Source organism: Heteronotia binoei, chromosome 16, assembly GCF_032191835.1.
Source record: "Heteronotia binoei isolate CCM8104 ecotype False Entrance Well chromosome 16, APGP_CSIRO_Hbin_v1, whole genome shotgun sequence".
NCBI lineage: Eukaryota > Metazoa > Chordata > Lepidosauria > Squamata > Gekkonidae > Heteronotia > Heteronotia binoei.
The window spans coordinates 14,334,272-14,354,775 of NC_083238.1; the positions used below are offsets into that span (position 1 = coordinate 14,334,272).

Sequence of the window (20,504 nt, forward strand, 5' to 3'; positions counted from 1 at the left end):
CCACATCACACTGCTGACTAATGTTCAGTGTATGGTTCACTAAGACCCCTAGATCCTTCTAGCCAAACAAGTCTTCCCTGCCCCATCCTACAATAATGCATTGGATTTTTACTACCTAAATGCAGAACTTTACATTTATCCCTGTTAAAATTAATTTTGTTTTAGCCCAGTTTTCCAGCCCACCACGATCATCCTGTATTTGCCATGCTGTATTTGCCATTTGCCATGCTGGCTGGGGCTGATGGGAGTTGTAGGCAAAAAACATCTGGAGAGCTACTGTTGGCCACCCCTGCTGTATCCTATCTCTGTCTTCTACTGTGTTTATGATGCCCCCCCTTCAATTTAGTATCACCTGCAAATTTAATAAGCTTTCTCTCTATTCCTTCATCCAAATCATTTATAAAGATGTTGGCACCAGGACAAATCCTTAAAGCACCCCACTTGTCACTCGTCTCCAAGAGGATGAGGAACCACTAACAAGCACTCTTTGGGTGTGATCTGTCAACCAGTTACACCTAACAGTAACAAGATCCAGACCTCATTTTATCAACTTGTCAACAAGAATAGTGTGTGGAACTTTATCAGAAGCCTTACTGAAATCATGATAAACTATTTCTACAGCATTCCCCTGATCCAACAAGGTAGTAGCTTGCTCAGAAAAGGAGATCAGGTTAGTCTGACCTGACTTGTTCTTGAGAAGCCCATTCTGGCTCTTGGTAATCACAGCCATCTTTTCTAAATGTTCAAGGACTAACTGATGATTTCTTCTAAAACTTTTCCAAGTGTAGACTTCATGCTGACAGATGAGTAATTACCCACATCGTCCTTTTCCCTCTTCTTGAAGATAGGGACAACATTTGCCCACCTCCAATCTTCTGGCGCTTCACCAGTTCTCCAAGAATTCTCAAAAATAATGGACAGAGGCTCAAAAATTATGTCTTTAAGTTCTTTTGTAGTAGCCTTGGATGCAGTTGAAGACTTAGCTTCACTTAAAGAAACTAGGTGAACTACCCCTAGGCTGCATCATATGTTCTGTTTTCGCCATGTTGGGCACTGTTTCCCTCACAAGAGAAGACTGAGGAGGAAAAGTAGGAATTCAGTAGTTCTGCCCTTTCTTCATCACCTGTACGATTTCACTTTCCTGTCCCCACAAGGGGCCTACCATGTCCTTGCTATTTTTCTTTCTTTGTGCATAAGAAAAGAACCCTTTTTTTTGTCATTTTTAGCAACTCTTACTAGCCTGAGCTCATACTGAGCTTTAGCTTTCCTAACTCTTTTTCTACAAGCACTGCTTATTTGTTTATATTCATCCTCTATTATAAGACCTCCCATTTCCTAAATGAGTCCTTTTCTTATTTCTCAGGTCTTTAGAGAACTGTTTATGGAGCCACCATGGCTTCTTTGGGCTCCTCCCATTTTTCCTTCTCATAGGAATTGTTTGTGATTGTGCCTTCAATATTTTGCTTTTAAGAAACTCCCACCCCTCTTGTACTCCCTTCCCCTTAAGTATTTCTGACCATGGGATTTTTACCCAGTATCACTCTCAGTTTGTCAAAATTTGCTTTCCTGAAGTCCAGCCTATACATCTGACTACATACAGCTTTTCCCTTCCCCAAAACTGTAAATTCCAAAATCACATGGTCACTACTACCTAGCATACCCACTACTTCCACTTCATCAACCAGTTCTTCCCTGTTGGTGAGAATCAGGTCCAAGAGAACAGATCCCCTTGTTTTTCTTCTCCACTTTCTGGAAAATGTGAAGTTGTCAGGAATTTATTTGACCTTTCATTTTTAGCAGAGTTGGACTTCCTGCAGATGTCGGGGTAATTGAAATCTCCCATGACCGCTATGTCTCTTTGAGAACTTTGTAGGAGTATCTCATCTAAGTCCTCTGCCTGGCTTGGTGGTCTATAGCAGATCCGCACCATAATTTCACTGTTATTTCTTACTCCTTTTATATTTACCCAGAGACTCTCAGATGAACTGCCGTGCTGAAAGTCAGAAATTTCCTCATAAGTATACACCTTCATATATAATGCTACATCTCTGCCCTTCCTTATTTGTCTGTCTCTTTTAAATAAGTTGTACCCCTGAATCCTAATATTCCAATTGTGAGTGTCATTCCACCAAGTTTCAGCAGTGCCTATTAGGTCATAGTCCCCTCGCAGTGTTAGAACTTCCAGTTCCTCTCTTGTTTCCCGTACTATTTTGTATTAATATAGAAATATCGGAATCCATGTTTTATGCACCCTGAAATTTTTGTTTCCTTACATATCTGTAAGTCAATGTAACCTAGTGTGTGTGTCACTCCCCACAAAATTGTAGTGTTCTTATCTCCAGTAATTGGCATCACACTAGACTTTGAATTATTGTCTTGCTCCCCCATATAATTTAGTTTAATGTCTTCCATATTAGGTTAGCAGAGGGCTTACCAAACACCTTTTTTCCTACCTTCATGAGCTGCAAACCATCTCCCAATAGACAAACTTCATCTCAAAAGCATAAGCCATGGTCCAAAAATCCAAACCTTTCCTGATGATACCATCTATGTAGCCAGTCATTTATTTGTAGTATTGTTCCTTCCTGTCCTAAGCCACAGCGTTTGGCAGGAAGAACTGACAAAAATCAACCTGCACTCCCAGCTCCTTCTCCTTCTGACCCAGAGGCACGTAGTTCTGTTCCTGTTCCAGGTTTCTACAGAATCATCAGTTAGGGGTGCAGCTGAAGAAGACTGTAACACACAAATCCCTGCATACAGGTTTTATGGGTGCACATATTTCATCCCTTTAAGAGCAGTTTTACTTTAAAGAAAAAGCCCATTCTCCTTTTTGTGCGATTTCAACTTGAAAAATTTCCTGCTTTAAATTCCATCACATCATGAAGAAACTTCAAACTGAGCAGTCCTTCTATTTGTACATTCTAAAGAGAGGTACCTTCTTCATCTGAAACATCCAATCAAAATATTACTCCTTTTTCTTTTGAAGGATCCTTGACATTTAAATCTTTTGGTATCTTTAGCCACGGCCTCTGTATATTTGACGTGTTCTATAAGTGGAAAATGAGATTAAATGTTATCAAGCTGGTTTCCTTTTTAAATGAAAGATTATCTGCGTGTTTCACTTACTGAGAGTGAGGTGGGCTGGGCATGTAAGAAATAGTTCATGGGAATGGCACCTTATAGATCACAACAATTTTGGTGGTTTATGGTGTCATAGCCACAAAACAAATGGTCAGCCTTCCACACGGCCTTGAAATTTAAAAGCTTCATTAGGCATATGCAAAGTTATACATATTGAGAATCTTTCAAATAAACCTGATAAAGATTCCAAACTAGATTCTCTTGTTAGATCCTGCAAAGCCCAAGATGCTCACAGGAACACATTTTATCCAAGTTCTCCCTCCCCATCAGCTCTTTTGACTCAGGCAAAGCTGATTTCAGGGGACCAACAAAGGGGGGAAGGGGCAGAGTGCTCAGTGAGCAGAAAGAATGAAGTGAAATCTCCCCTCCTGGCTCTTCTGGCAGTGGCTCTTCTGGTGGCACAGAGGCTGTACTGGCATAAAAGATAGACAGGGGCAGTTTTGCAGCTTCTCTCTCCTCGCTGTAGCAGATCTTTTTGCCCACATGGGTTCCCAGCAACAACCACCAGCGTTTTTGCAGTCAAAAGAGGCTGCCTGAGGAATAAGGTCTGTGACTGGGTTTCACTCATACTACATAGGTTCTAACTAGAGGTGTGAATGGGAGAAAATGATGTTTTGGGGGTTCAGATATACCAAACCCAAAAAAATTGGTATAAACTGATATTCCTGAATCCCAATATCAGTATGATAACTGGGATTCAGGAAATAATTGTTACTGCTGAATTTATTTGGCTCCATTCTTCCCTTTCCTTCCCTAGTCATGCCACAGTGGCAGCACACCTCAGCAAGGGAAGAGAAGGTATTTAAAGGATTAGAAAATCTGATTCAGCTGAATAAATAGCCCAAAAATACCAATAAGCAGGGCTTTTTTTGAGCAGGAACACACAGGAATACTGTTCCTGCTGGCTTTATGTCACAGGGTGTGGCTTAATATACAAATGAGTTCCTGCTGGGCTATTTCTTTAAAAAAGCCCTGTGTGAAACAATGGTGATTTCAGGGGGTGTGGCCAGATATGCAAATGAGTTCCTGCTGTGCTCTTTCCACTAAAAAAGTTCTGCCAATAAGGTACCAGTAAGTTACTAGCAACTGAGGTGTTCAGTTTCTGGTACATGCAGGGAAATGAACACATGAGCACTTGCCATTCCTTGCATTTGATTAAGTGAGCTCTGACTCACAAAATCTTATAGTCTGTAAAATGTGGTCAAACTTTAAAGGTGTGTTGGACTCAGATTTCATTTTGCCACACCTGGCATTCTAATGCAGTTTTCAACATGGAAGTTATTTGTGCCCCAAAACTATATCTTGTGTTAAGCAGCCCTTAAAGTTTGGAACTTCAGTCTCCACCGGATGTCATAGAATACCATATAATATGGCACAGAATATGAATATTAACTTGAAGATGGAAGGTAACTCTGTAGCATCCCTTTTCTGACTGCTTGTGAAGCCTTGTAGAACTCTTCAGCTCTGGAATAAATGCACTGTTGTTCTTTGAGGGAAGCAGGTAAAACAAGCCGTTGTTAACAGCTCCTCAGTTACCTAGTGATGCTTTGAAGTAGTAGTTGAATCATTGCTTAGAAAGAGGCCAAAAGAAAAAAAGAATGGCACATGAATTCGTTGCGTAGAGCTAAGTTAAAGACATTATCCTCTTTATACCTGCTGGGCTTCCTGCGTTTTTTTTTTCACCTCTCCCCATCACGAATTCTTCAAATGGGCACTGTAGTATTGCAATAAAAATGTGGTTATGCCGTGATTGGTTTTTGAGTAGTTTATTCTTGGTTGTGCGGTTTCTCACCTTAATAATGTCAGGGCTCGTTGTTAAAAAAAGAATAAACCAAAATATTGATTGAACACTAGGATTACTGGATTGCTTTTACATCTATATATTTTGAGTCTGGTTTATGACTTTTTTTAAAGGTGCAGTTTTTGTATGCTTTTTGAGTCAGGGATTGCAATTTTAAGCTCACTATTAAAGTGAAAGTCTGCTTTATTCATTGTATGTACAGAATGGCCATTCACTGAGAAGCGGAATTGAATGGAGTCAGCCTCATTACTTCAATTTGCCAAACATTTCAAAACGGCACATTTCTGCAACAAAGGCTTATGGGCATTATTGTAAACTTTTCCCTGTATTTTTATCCTAGAAGTGGAAAGTTAAATAATCATTTAGAAGCTGCTATACATGAGGCCATGAGTGAACTCGACAAGATGTCTGGGAATGTGAGTGTTCAATACATCATATTTAAGATGTTAGCCACAGACTGCTGTTCCATAGTGTTGCAAGTGGCATGAAATTGTAAAATAAGTCAACATTTATAATCGCAGATGTTTCTGAGGACCCTTTAAAAACTGGGATATTATTATGTCACTATTATGTCACATACTCTGTATGTGTGTGTGTGTGTGTGTGTGTGTATTAAAGCTTATTTTAATGCTTCTGATTGTTTTGCTACCTTGGGGGCCCTAAGTTAGGTAGGAAGATAGCATAAAATATTTTAAGTAAAATAAAAAAGAATAGCCTCAATCAAAAACACATGCACATACTTAAATGGCATATAAAAAACTGGGATATATCTTAAGAAGAAGAAGAAGATATTGGATTTATATCCCGCCCTCCACTCCGAAGAGTCTCAGAGCAGCTCACAATCTCCTTTACCTTCCTCCCCCACAACAGACACCCTGTGAGGTGGGTGGGGCTGGAGAGGGCTCCCACAGCAGCTGCCCTTTCAAGGACAACCTCTGCCAGAGCTATGGCTGACCCAAGGCCATCTCAGCAGGTGCAAGTGGAGGAGTGGGGAATCAAACCCGGTTCTCCCAGATAAGAGTCCGCACACTTCACCACTACACCAAACTGGCTCTCTTAAGTGATAGACATACAATGTTCCTAGACCCTTCAACATATTAAGGGATTACAAGGCAGGGGATTAAATCCTCTAAAGCACAAGAGCATTTGTCTGCCATGCGTGTACATCACTGCCTCATGGTGAAGGCAATAGCACTACAGATGAAGGACGGAGGTGGGGGGATAGGAGGAGTATAAAACAGCAGGGAGGAACAGGATGAGGACCGATTCCCCCACACACACACCGCTTGAGGCAGCAGGGGAGGAGAAGCTGGCCCCACTGATGTATCTCCTGATGGCAGCTGGTTTTTTGGCCACTGTGTGACAGAGTGTTGGACTGGATGTGCCATTGGCCTGATCCAACATGGCTTCTCTTACGTTCTTATGCAGAAGGCTGGCAGTGACCTCCAGGCACTGCAGAGCAAGGGAAACAATTGGTGGGTGGACCGAATGACTATGAAAACAATGAAGACGGGCACAGATGTGCAGGCAAAGTGGTACGGTAGAGTGATGTGAAGGGTTGTCTCTGACATCCAGCCAGCCAAAGGCCTGCTTAGCTTCCCCACTGAGAACCGGCAGGCTGCTCACTCTTCTCTGGGCCAGCAACAGATTTTGGCCACTTGCTCAAAGGAAGTCATAAAGGCCTTGGCAGTGTCCTATGGGGTGGTGGGCCCCTGAAGACTGGGGAAGCAGCTAAAAGAAAGCATGGTTCATGGTTGGGCAGGAGAGAAGGAAGCAAGGGAGGAGAGAGGAAGGGAAGAGAAATATCATGGGGGAAGGCAATAGAGGGGGAAATGAAGCGACCTCTGTAAGTCCTTGTGGGTTCTCTCTCTTTCTCTCTCTCTCTCTCTCTCTGTGTTTGTGTTTGTGTGTGTGTGTGTGTTGAAAGAGGAAATCAGTAGAAGCCCAAATTTTATACAACCTATCCTTGGAACCATCTTATATTTAGTCAAGCATCCTTGCTATTACTAAAAGTCACCAGCTTTTAGTACTTCCGTGGTTAAGGTGCCCTTGATCCACTTTCCATAAACTGAGTATGTAACTGCATGTCTCCATAAACAATTGCAAACTGGAAAAAAAAAAAAACCCGTAGAGATGCTAAATATGCTCTTGTGGCAAAGAGCTAAGTGACCATATCTCATTATCATGATCTATTGCTGTCTGCCACTCTTTTTAAAATAAAATAATTATGTTTGTTTCTGTAAAGTGCCAAGTAAGGTTTAAGTAACAGGAGGCTCAGTCTTTGTCTGGTGAGCTAAACGCTGAGAGCAGGGCCAGCCCTAGAGTTTCTGGCACCCTAGACAAGGCTACCTTCTGGTGCCCCCCCCCCCAGCACTGATAACATCACTGAGTCATATGAGGGTGGCCAATTTGGTACCCCCCCCCCAAGGCCAGCACCCTAGACAGTTGCCTGGTTTGCTTAGTGGCAGGGCCGGCCCAGGCAGGGAGTCACCACTTCCGCTTGCCTCTCAGCCATGAGCTCACTAGGAAGCCTCAGGCATGCCTCTAGTCTCTCAGTCTCGGTATCATATATGTCCTATGGGGATGATTATATGCTTCATAATATGCAGCTGCTGTAAAGATTACTAAGATAATATATGTGAAATACTTTGAATAAGAATGTTTTATGAATATGAAGTATTGTTATCTGAGAATCTCACCTACTTTTTGTTACTCTTTAAACTCCCTTCCCCCTTGTTACCTTCCTGCTTTTCAGGTACACCATATTCCACAAGGAGACAGACAGCTGAAGCCTCCGAAACCGAAGAGGAGGAAAATCTCTAGATAACATTGAATGTCTTTGTTACTGGTCGAGTACTTAATAAAAAACATGCACATAAATATATCTATGTCTATAGATATAGATATATAGATAGGTATATAGATAGATATAGATAATATCAGGATAGAGTTCATCACCACAGGGTGCTAAAATAAACAGTGGTACAGTATTATCACTGGTAAAGAGGGAGACATCCAACTAGATCCTCAAAAGGTTACAGTATGTCTATAGAACCATTTTTTTCTATAATTCTAAAATTGTGATTATAAGAAATAGTCCAAATGTTTCTGCAAAATTTTCATTGTGTATATAGATAAAAAAAAGAATTTCACGGTGATATCTGAAATGTAAATAATGTACAATATTGTCATGTACAAGCGTACCTAATGCACAGTTTATCTTTTATTGTACAAAAAAAAAAAATAGTGTACAAAATTCTTTGGTTTCTATTGAGTACACATACAAGAGACTACCAGTGTAAAGTGATAAATAAAAATACAGCCTAAATGCTTTTATATAATAATGTAAAAGATGCTGTTTTTGTATTTAACAGCAGTGAAAAGGCATGATTATGTAATACCTTAATTATGACATAACACTTCTCGCCACTGAGTGTTCATTTATAGTGTCTGTTTGGAATGAACCTTGCCTGGAAGTGCTGTACTCCATTTCAGGTCGCTGTAGGAGAGTGCAACCTTGCAGATTCCTAAAGGGATGTGGGATTGCAGCTTTGCTTAAGAAGTCAAATGCTGCAACGACCAGTTGCATATTTTTTTTTTTTAAATTTACCCGATTTGCCTGAGTTTTAAAGTAGAGAACTGCAGATTTTTAATTAAATAATATTTAGATGGGATATTTTAGTCAGCAGCTGCTTTAACAGAGTCTCGTAGCCACTTGCTTTAAAATCACGTTAGGGAAACAATTCATTTTGCAATCCATCAGAGCCTAAATTGGCAAGCCCAATTTCTTGTCGCTGAGAAACACAGTCCTTTTGTCATAATAGTTCAAGAGCAATGGCACAATCTGAAACACAGTTCTCATTGCTAACGTTATTAACCGTCAGACCTTACAGTACAGGGAAATAGGCGTTCCTAAAACTAAGGAAAGCAGTTCAGTGGCCAGTTGTACTAGTCTATTTTCAATTGAATTCAGTGGTATTATATCAGCTTAAGCGGTCACTTAGTCGCCTTACCTGCCAACGCTGACACCTGTCATACAGTATTAATAAACTTAGGTGGCTTACAAAACTATTAGCGGCAGTGGCCAGGATCCCAAAGAACCGCAAAACTAGTTCTGTCTACCAAGAACCCCATCTCTCCCCTCAATGTGATATGGTAAAACACGGTTGAAACTGAAGGGTCTTCAAAAACCAGTTTTTGATATGGAGTGGGGTCTCTGGTTAGAAGGGGGGGGGGAAAATCCCCACCAAGCTAAAGTAGCTCTTTGGATCCAGCCAGCGATGTTATCAGTATTATGTAACATATCAGATTTATTTTATTTAATAAGAATTATTTATACCATTAACAGATTCTTATATATATATATATAAATATATATAAATATATATATTAATGTGGCAGAAATGTGCAGGTTGAATCTATTAACCAGATTATTTATGTTAAGTTGAAAGAAATGTGAAACGTCTGTTAGAAAGATGATCATACACTACAAATAACACAAACGTAAAGCTGTGAGCCATTCTCTAAATACCAGTATCTTTTAAAAAAACGTGTAGAGCAATGTCATTTTCAGCGTTGGTGCTGCTTATGGTGGCAACGGCCCTCCCCCTCTTCAGGCATCCCAAAACATAATATCAGCTCACCCTGCCTGATTCCAAGATGGAGTCCTTAGGGCCACCTACTACCTCTTCATCTAGGAGCCACCGTTTTGTTTTATCCTGAAACATCATTCTTTATAATATCCTAGTTACCTCCTGTAGCAAAGACAGCTGGTAGTCAGCATCATCTAATGCTGATAACAACGCCAGTCTACTGATAACCAAAACATAGTACTCGTATAAAAGGAATACAGTTTCCCTGCTGAGTTCATCTTCTCAGGACCCACAGCTCCACTTTTAACATCTGCCCCCCCCCCGCCTCGCCTTGTGGGCTGAGCACCTCTAGTCCCAGAGGAGAAAGATCTGAGGGAATTATGTTCCTATGGTCAGGTCATCTGTGCCAATGCACTTAGCACTCTCACTGAGCTGGATAACTTGCTCTTCTCTCATGTGGTCAACTCGTTGTTTTTTTTCCACACCCCAACCTGATGGAATGCAATTAGCTACACTTGGCTACAGTGGCCTGGAGACAGGAATCTTTCCTTCTGCCGGGTAGGTTCATTTTGTCTTTTGTGTAACGGCAAGGATAGCCTGCCACAGTCCTACATGAAAACTCATGTGAAGTGATCTTTTGTGTAGTTTAGTTAGCACTCCTTTTTTTTTGTTACAACTTGATGTGTTTGTTACGTTTAAAGAGTTAATTGTTGTCCATTTTTCGTACCAGCCTGCTTTCTGCTTTGTCTAAACAGATGTTTCTATTCATGAATACTCATGTGTGTGTGTATGTGTGTGTGTGGGTGTGGGTGGGTAGATGTGTGTTTATATTCAGGGGTTTTGTTTTTTTTTTAAGTTTGTTCCTTTTTTTTTTTTTGGTCCCTAAAACTGAATTTGTATTGACCAACCCTTCTTTTGACATTTTAACTAATTAGGTTTGTAACTTTTCTCACCAGTGTATACTTTACATTAGTAGACTATGTAAAGTATTTTCTGTGCACTTGATTTCATTGGTTAATATTGGCATTGATGTGGGTGCTAGGAGTAGTTCGCTTCAGTCCATACAGATTTTTTTTTCCTCCTCTTAGAGTTTTTATGGTTTTATGTAAGCAGTTAATGTAAATATTGTGAGCATTACAGGTCATGCAGTGTTGTAACATTTTTAAAAATGTTGCACCGACTTTACAATTAAAAAGCTGGTCACTCGTACTTGAATTTTGCCCATAGAGCCATTTCTTTCTCTTTGCATTAATGCATAAATTACTTTTTTTTTTAAAATCAAGGCCCAACCCTTCTTTCTATGCTTATTTTTTTGTTTAACAAATCTATATTTTTCTAACAGAAGATTTTAACATTTAAAACAATTTTTTTGCCAACTTTCTAACTTATGATGAAATACTCCTATATTTAGAGAGTGAGAAAAATACCCTCATTTTGGAAAGTGAAATAATTGAATTCTGTATCTTGGCACAATACAAGAAATCACACAAGTGGGATAGTGAAGCTGGGCCCCATAAGATTAATTAGATTCTCATTAGACTGATTAGTGGATGTTTGTGTGGTGTTTTGAGGATATAAAGTGCTAACTATCCTCATGTGTCTATTTATTTATTTATTCTTGGTGGGTTGTGATAAAATTATATAAAAAATCAAAGGAATTATTCTTCTTTCTATCATGGAGAATTTATGAGCACCATTTAATAATTTTTATTTATGAAAAAAAGTTTCCTATATTCAGTTATTTAGACTGAAAAGTATTACTGGCAATAGCTTTGGAACCAGTATCCAAAAAGGATACCTTCTCATGTCCCATGTCAGTTACGGCTATGGCCTAAGTTTGGAATTTTGTTAATACTTTTATAGTTAAATTTACCAATGCCATTGTGCAGAAAACTTGCTAGTAACACAATATTATTGTGGATTCCCAGAATTTAATGGTTTAAAGTATCATGGTGGACTGAATTACCTTTTATTAGTACAGTTTGTATTTTGCTACATAGGGTTTTTAATATGAATATTCCAGAAGGGCAGTAGCATAAGAATGCTTTTCTATTTTAAAAGAACCCCATTCTAGTCTTACTAAGAATTAGATTTTTTTTAAAAAATATCAGTTTTGTAAAATTTGATAAAATTGTCGATATTATGATTAAATCACAAAAAAAACTCACTGTGATGTTCTCTTCCAGAAGGGGGCCATGTTTGCACAACACCAATTTGGGAGGGGGTGCATGTACCTGACTTTAAAAATGTGGTATGTTGGCACTATTGTTCTTTTAAATAGCCATAACATTAAGCCAAAGTCATTTGGTTATGATAGAATGTCTAGAATGCAGCCCTCAACTTACCTAGATTACGTGACTAATTGTGCATTTTGCACAGGTCACTTTATATAGTAATTCCTAGAACTACGCCTCAGTTCATTTGCTTCCCTGTTGAGGTATTTACCTCTCTGAAGATACAATTGTCTTGTAAACAAGTCATTCTCTTCGAAGTTCATAATTTTGTCTATGCAATCAGTTGCATTTTATGTATTTTCATGGCATTCTTGAAAACATGGTACTGTTCGCAGGCATATTTAGTGAAGTTGTACAGCGAATATGTGCTTATTGATCAGATGAAAAGTCTGTCTAGTTTTGTATCCTGTTTCCTCAGCAGCAACCGTCCAGATACCCACAGAACACTCACAAACTGTTAATTTTAATGATTTCTTTGTTCTCAGATACCTTGTAAGAAGATAGAATATCTCTGGAGATTTCTGTGGCTCTCATGGCTTCTGACATGCCTATTTTCCATGAATTTGTTTAATGTCATCTGTACCAACGGCTAGCAGTAGCGCCACATTTTTTAGCAATGAATTGTGCATTGCTTGAAGCATTTTTTTTGTCTTGAATCAAGTTCACTGGATGACACTGTGTTGTGGTGTTTGATGACATCCTCAAGAGTCTGTGGATAACCAGGAGCCCCTTCCGCAATGTCCTGTATCTCAGTAGTACTTGTTATGTCCTTTTCCAAGTCACTGACATTAGCGCTGTTATTAGAGGCATGCTACATTCTGTCATTAAGTCATAGGAGGCTTTCTAAAGGACATAATTAAAAATCCTGTAATAGAACTTCCATGAAAACACTTTTTTTTCTTGATTAGAGTAATGGTTTTAATATGCCAATGAAAACAGCAGTACTTCCTCTTGTACAAGTCATGCAGAAGAATGAGATCCGGCTAATTTGTTCCTCACAAATGAACTGAGTTTGTTGTGAAAAAAAAGATAAATTGTCTTTTGTTGGGTGGTTTTTATTATAAGCCCCAAGAATTTGATCCAAACCCCTTTGAGTTATAAATTACAAAATAAAAAGTAGTAACAAGACTATTCAAAAATAGTTGATTAAATTGCTAATGAGGAAAATTGACGGTGCAGGGGTTTTCCAGACATTCATACTTAAGTTCCTGGCACTCAGCAATTATAGACACAAACGTTAATAATAACTTTTTGACCCAGGGCTTTCCAAAATGAGCACCATTTCCCACATTCGCTGTATTGTTGGGGACAACTCACTCTGTCCGTTGGAGATGCACATGCAGAGCTGTTCCAACAAATGAAATTAATAAGGAAAGCCACATTCATGCCAAATGCATTCAAAAATGTTTTGCAGAGATTTCAGTCAGGCTGATTTTCTCCTGGAGAAAGGGAGACGGTCTTCCCACAGACAAATAAGGGCTAATCAAACTTTTGAAACTTGTAGCAGACACATACTTTTCTCCAAGAGCCTTGAAATTCCAGAATGACAAATGAAACAAGATAAAGACCTTCAGAACGCTACAATACAATATCCCTTTGGTGCCTCTTGATAACACTGGATGAAAATAGAATAACTACAGGTAAGTCCCTCTGAGTTATCATGACAAAAATACGAATATCTACTCTAAAGAATGATTACTCCTCTAAGATATACACACAAAAAATACTTCTGAACAAAACTGTAATTTGTATGTGAATGTAAGAAGACACCCCTCTTATTTTGTAGGCATACCTGGAAAAAACCCTAGTCTTGCATTTCAGGAAATACTGTTATTTCTCTCAAGATTCTTCATCACTGTTGGGAAGAATTGAGTTTACCTGCCTTATCCGCTTGATTGCCTCTACCTTCAAGGCGCACTCAGCCTCATTTCCACACTGGCAGTGAAGTTCTCTGGGAATACATGGAGACCTCATTGCTATATAAAAAGACTTCAGCCTACCAAAACAATGGTGCATGTGCTGGTCTAGAGGTCAAAATGTGGTCAGCAACGGAGCCAGGTCTACCTCACTCTTCCCTGCCACAATTGTTCACTGAAACAGTCTTATCCCTATTCAACTGGGCTAGTTCCATTTGAGAGTCTCAGCGAGGCTCGTTAAGTCTCCATGGCAAAGCTTGTGGCATCCCTCAGGCTTAGGTTCTGGTGTCATGTCACCTAACCTGACAAGAGCAACCAGGTCTGTGACTCTGAAGACCAGAGTAAAGAAATGCCCAAGTATACTTCAACATACAATGAGAGAGGTCACACAGGAAACCAACAACCTAAACACAAAGGTTACTGTGACCAAAATTGCTAAAATGCATACATTGTTTATTACAATAAGGACAGGCAAACCACAGAAATAATAGTCACAAAATAATATTCACAAAAAAGGGAGGGACGGTGGCTGAGTGGTAGAGCATCTGCTTGGGAAGCAGAAGGTCCCAGGTTCAATCCCCGGCATCTCCAAAAAAGGGTCCAGGCAAACAGGTGTGAAAAACCTCCGCTTGAGACCCTGGAGAGCCATGAATGGGGCTGTGGCTCAGTGGTAGAGCATCTGCTTGGGAAGCAGAAGGTCCCAGGTTCAATCCCCGGCATCTCCAAAAAAGGGTCCAGGCAAATAGGTGTGAAAAACCTCAGCTTGAGACCCTGGAGAGCCGCTGCCAGTCTGAGAAGACAATACTGACTTTGATGGACCGAGAGTCTGATTCAGTATAAGGCAGCTTCATATGTTCATATGAATTCTCAGTCCAATCCTTATAAATACAATTCACAGTTCTCCTGTAGAATTCACAGTATTCCTGAAGGTATCAATGTATTCCATATATGTAACAAAGCAGTAGACAGTTTGCACCTTTAAGACCAACTTAAGTTTTATTCAGAATGTCAGCTTTTGTATGCTCTAAGCAGACTTCATCAGACAAAATGGGAATGGCAAGCGGCAGTTCCTAATATAAGTGGGCAGTGAGTTGGTATGTAGAATCATGGGAATGTTTTTAGCAGATTAAAAGAATCATAAATTGGGGTCTGTGTTTGTTAGTTAATGTTAGTTAACTGGGCTGAAAAAACATTGGAGGGTGATAAAAAGATTGATGTAGGTGCCATAAATCTGGGTAGCATTCTGGCTTTGTTAGTTTTGGGTTTAAATAAAGGGCATAGTTACTCAAGAGGTTATAACATCGTTATAGTTTGCCGTTAGAAAAAAAGGAATACATTAAAATACAGTGGAGGATGGGTTAGTATATGTAATAAGACAAACAGCCGCTATCCCTTATTTGAGTATGTCAATACAGAAAAAAACCCCACTATTCTGATATACTGTTCTAAAAGAGAAATACATATTAGTTAGCCATTAGAAAAACAGGGTACATTAAAATATAATGGAAGGTGGGTTAGTATATGTAATGAGATAAACGGCCCATATCCCTTATTTGAGTATGTCAATACAAAAAAAAATTATTCTGATACACTGTTGTAAAAGAGAAATAACATTGGAATACTGTGGATGTATAGCTATACTCAGTGAGAGTTGGTTTAGCATATGTAAGGAGATAAAAAAAAAAAAAACCCATATCCCTGTTCAGTTGTGGGAAGGTGTTGGTACCATCCCACCCATAATTTAAACCCATTATTGCAAGTCCTATGATCTATTGCCAACAGGAACAGCTCCCTGCTCTCCTCTAAGGGACAGCCTTTCAGATACTTAAAGAGACCAGTTGTGTCCCCTCTCAACCTCTTTTTCTCCAGATGGAACATCTTCAAGGCCTTCAGCCTTCCCTTGTAGGGATTGGTCTCCAGCCCCCTGATCATCCTCACCACTCTCTTCTGTACCCACTCCATTCTGATCGCATCCTTCTTGAAGTGAGACTTCCAGAACTGCACACACTACTCCAGGAGCAGCTGACCAATGCAGCGTACAGCAGGACTCTGACATCTTGCAATTTGAACGTTATGCCTCTGCTGATACACCCCAAGACTGCATTAGCCTTTTTTCTGCTCCATGACACTGACTGCAAATATTAAGATTACAGCCTGCCCATACCCCAACTTCTTGTTCACACACACTGCCACTCGGAGGTGTGTCCCTCATCCAGTACGTGCTTAAATTTGTTACCTAGATGTAAAACTCTGCAGTTGTCTTTGTTTACTTGCATCTTATTCAAACCCACCCCCTCTTCCATTGTGTTCAGGTTTTGTTGAATTCTATATTTTCTAGGTCGTTCACTACTCCTCCCAATTTGGTGTCATCTGCAAATTTAATGCAGTCTCTCCACACTCTCATCCGGATCATTGATAAAATAATGAAAGTACTGGGCCCAGAACCAAACCCTGTGGTACTGCACTGGACACTTCCCTCCAACCAGATGAAATGCCATTGATAACTGCTCCTTGGATGTGGTTCTATAACCAGTTCCCTATCCACCTAATGATCCTAGAGCCCAATCCACAATCGTCCAGTCTACCCATCAGAACATCATGGGGAACTCTGTCAAAAAAGCTTTGCTGAAATCCAGGTGAACAACATTGACAGTGTTCCCACGATCCAGTAAACGTCACTTGGTCAAAGAAGGAAACCAGGTTGGTCTGGCAGGAGCTGTTGGGGACAAATCCATGCTGATTTCCCTGGATCACTAAATTGTCCTTCAGATGGTCGCGGAATGTCGCTTATGGTCCAATATCTTCCCTAGGAAAGAGGTCAGATTGACTGGCCTGTGATTTTCTGGGTCATTCGTTTTTTTTTTAAGATTGGCATAACATTTGCCCTCATCCAGTCTTCTAACACTTCTTCCATTCTCCAAGAGGTCTTGAAGATGATGGACAAATGCTCTGCAAGCACTCTAGAAAGTTCTTTGAGCACTCTCAGGTTCACACCATCTAGCCTGGGGGATTTGTACTCCTTCAATGCAGCTAGGTGCCTCTCAAAAGCCTCTCTATCCATGCCTTGCCTACTGCCATCTCAATATGGGCCTGTTCTCTTCTAGGCAGGGGTTGGGGTGGGGACTGAGGTGAAATAAGCACTGAGCCTTTCTGCTTTCTCTTTGTCCTCTGTCAGAGTTTCTCCATTTGCACCCAGCAGTGGGTCTATCACCTTTTTTACCTTGCACGTGCTTCTCAGATATCTGAAGAAGTTTTTCTCAAAATATGTATATTTATTTGTTTGTTTGTTTTAGGAAAACAGCGAGGTACAGAAAAGAAAAGGGGAATGGGTTATACAACATAATTACATTTATCAAAGACAGTCATGTAGCATGTAATGTATAGGAGAGAATAATTTCCCTTCCCTTCATTATAATTGTTAAGGTATTTCCTGTGAAATGCAGTCATTCTGTTGTGGTACAATTGTATTCATCATTTTAAGTTTCAAACTTCATAACTAATATATTTTGATTGTACTGGTTTCATCATTACATATTCAACATAACATATTTTGCCACTTCTATATATTCATTAGAACCTTTAATAGAGGAGTATATACCGTAATAGTGTAAAAGAAAATCTATTATATATAAGAACATAAGAGAAGCCATGTTGGATCAGGCCAACGGCCCATCAAGTCCAACACTCTGTGTCACACAGTGGCAAAAAATTTTATATACACACATACACTGTGGCTAATAGCCACTGATGGACCTGTGCTCCATATTTTTATCTAAACCCCTCTTGAAGGTGGCTATACTTGTGGCCGCCACCACCTCCTGTGGCAGTGAATTCCACATGTTAATCACCCTTTGGGTGAAGAAGTACTTCCTTTTATCCGTTTTAACCTTTTTGCTCAGCAATTTCATCAAATGCCCACGAGTTCTTGTATTGTGAGAAAGGGAGAAAAGTACTTCTTTCTCTACTTTCTCCATCCCATGCATTATCTTGTAAACCTCTATCATGTCACCCCGCAGTCGACGTTTCTCCAAGCTAAAGAGCCCCAAGCGTTTCAACCTTTCTTCATAGGGAAAGTGCTCCAGCCCTAATCATTCTAGTTGCCCTTCTCTGGACTTTCTCCAATGCTATAATATCCTTTTTGAGGTGCGGCGACCAGAACTGCACACAGTACTCCAAATGAGACCGCACCATCGATTTATACAGGGGCATTATGATACTGGCTGATTTATTTTCAATTCCCTTCCTAATAATTCCCAGCATGGCGTTGGCCTTTTTTATTGCAGACGCACACTGTCTTGACATTTTCAGTGAGTTATCTACCACGACCCCAAGATCTCTCTCTTGGTCAGTCTCTGCCAGTTCACACCCCATCAACTTGTATTTGTAGCTGGGATTCTTGGCCCCAATGTGCATTACTTTGCACTTGGCCACATTGAACCGCATCTGCCACGTTGACGCCCACTCACCCAGCCTCAACAGATCCCTTTGGAGTTCCTCACAATCCTCTCTGGTTCTCACCACCCTGAACAATTTAGTGTCATCCGCAAACTTGGCCACTTCACTGCTCACTCCCAACTCTAAATCATTTATGAACAAGTTAAAGAGCATGGGACCCAGTACCGAGCCCTGCGGCACCCCACTGCTTACCGTCCTCCACTGCGAAGACTGCCCATTTATACTGACTCTCTGCTTCCTATTACTCAGCCAGTTTTTGATCCACAAGAGGACCTGTCCTTTTACTCCATGACTCTCAAGTTTTCTAAGGAGCCTTTGATGAGGAACTTTATCAAAAGCTTTCTGGAAGTCAAGGTAAACAACATCTATCGGGTCTCCTTTGTCCACATGTTTGTTCACCCCCTCAAAGAAATGTAACAGGTTAGTGAGGCAAGATCTTCCCTTGCAGAACCCATGCTGAGTCTTCCTCAATAACCCGTGTTCATCAATGTGCCTACTCATTCTGTCCTTGATAAATCTAATATATATATATATATATATATATATATATATATATATATATATATATATATATATATACTCACCTCACAGGGTGTCTGTTGTAGGGGAGGAAGGTAAAGGAGATTGTGAGCCACTCTGAGACTCTTCGGAGTGGAGGGCGGGATATAAATCCAATATCTTCTTCTTCAGAGTGGAGGGCGGGATATAAATCCAATAAATCCAAAATAAATCCAATTTATTTTGTTAGATTTATATCCCACCTTCCCACAAGCAGGCTCAGGGTGGGTAACATCAGAATTTCAAAAATTAAAAACCAATTAAAATACAGTAAATGCTTAAGACAGTTTAAAAGATGGCGAAATATGCAATTACATTGTAGCCCTTAACAGTTGGATAGATCATAATACAAGAATTACAACAAGCAACGTCACTGTATGATAAAATGGAATAGGGTGACTTTCAGCAGAAAGGCCAGAAGATTGGGCCTCCGCCACCTCCCCCAAAGACCTGGGGGAACAGCTCTGTTTTACGGGCCCTGCAAAACTGTAATAGGGCCCTGATTGCAAGTGGGAGGCTGTTCTCCCAGGACAGTTGAGGTTAAGCATCCTTTGGGCCAGGGATAGATGTCAATGGGCAGAGCACAAGACACTCTGATGGTTATATGGGAAGAGACGTGTCAGTCCCAGGTCACACAGGGCTTTAAAGGTTAATAACATCACCTTGAAATGGATCCGGTACGCGATTGCTAGCCAGTGCAATAGACATCACAGCAGGTAAACCGCAGCATTTTGCACTAGCTGGAGTTTCTGGATCAGATTCAAGGGTAAGCCTGCATATAGTTCAACATTCTACTCTTAGGCAAAATCATAGGTATAGAAATGGATTCTGATTATGCCTGGGCCCTAGAGCCAATCACAAGCCAGGGGATGATATAACCTCGCTCTCTTGCTACCAAGGTACCAAGATCAAATGCTGCATACCAGTGTCCTTGATTCCCAGGGTTCAAGATAATCTGCTCAGCTGAATGGAATTTGCCAGTTAAGAAGTCCATTAAGGATGGTACCAAGCTTCTTCCAGGTGCAGATAGTTTGCTTTGAAGGCCATTTACCAGTTATCTCTTGTGAGACAATGTTTATTCAGGCAAGCAGCCTAGTAAAGGTTTCTTCACCCAGGGCTGCTTGGCCAGACTTGTATAGAGAATCAAAAATCCATTACAAGGAGTTCAATAAATCCTGGCAACCATATTCTCAAAAGTCCATTTCTGATTACATCTTTCTTGTGTAATGATCTTTTTAGTCAATTTCTTGCTCCATAAGTAATTGTGTAGACCTTCATCAAAATCTGCTGGTTCTGATTTTCCTATTCTTTGTCTTGGGTTTGTAATCCATTCCACAATCCAGACCAGACTTACTGCTTGGTAATATAGTTTTATATTTGAGACGGGTAAACCTCTATTTTTCTCCTTTTAATATTTTGAAGCATATTCCTGCAGGTTTTACCATTCAGTAATCATTTATTTATCTGTCTTTCCACTCTTTCAATATTCTGTGTATATGGGTAACGTTTGGAACAAAAATTTTGGCAGCACATTCATTTTGTAGAGATTCTTCCCAGCCATTAGATTTTTAGTTTTTTTTCCATCTTTATAAATCTGCTTGAATCAATTTCAAATTTTCTGAGTTTTGCCCAGTTACTTTAATCAAGTTTCCTCATTAACGGGAAAATGCTGTTCAAACCAATTACAAAAATGATCTTACTCCAGTGGTAACAAGAGAAAGAAATTTTACTCACAAAAATAGAAGCACATTACATGACATATTTATGTAGGTATATTTAACTTATTGTGAACAAATTAACTTGAAAA

At 40.0% G+C, this 20,504-nt stretch overlaps 1 protein-coding gene across 2 annotated transcripts in view; it reads left to right on the top strand.

Moving 5' to 3' along the window:
• Window positions 1-8,359, top strand: part of MBD5 (methyl-CpG binding domain protein 5) — a 201,106-nt gene extending 192,747 nt beyond the window's left edge. For both annotated transcript variants that reach the window (XM_060257464.1, XM_060257465.1), the window contains 2 exons: window positions 5,283-5,358; window positions 7,698-8,359. In XM_060257464.1, coding sequence (XP_060113447.1) covers window positions 5,283-5,358; window positions 7,698-7,769 — 148 coding nt within the window. In that variant the 3' untranslated portion in view covers window positions 7,770-8,359. The remainder of the gene's footprint in view (window positions 1-5,282; window positions 5,359-7,697) is intronic.
• The last annotated feature ends 12,145 nt before the right edge of the window (window positions 8,360-20,504 follow it).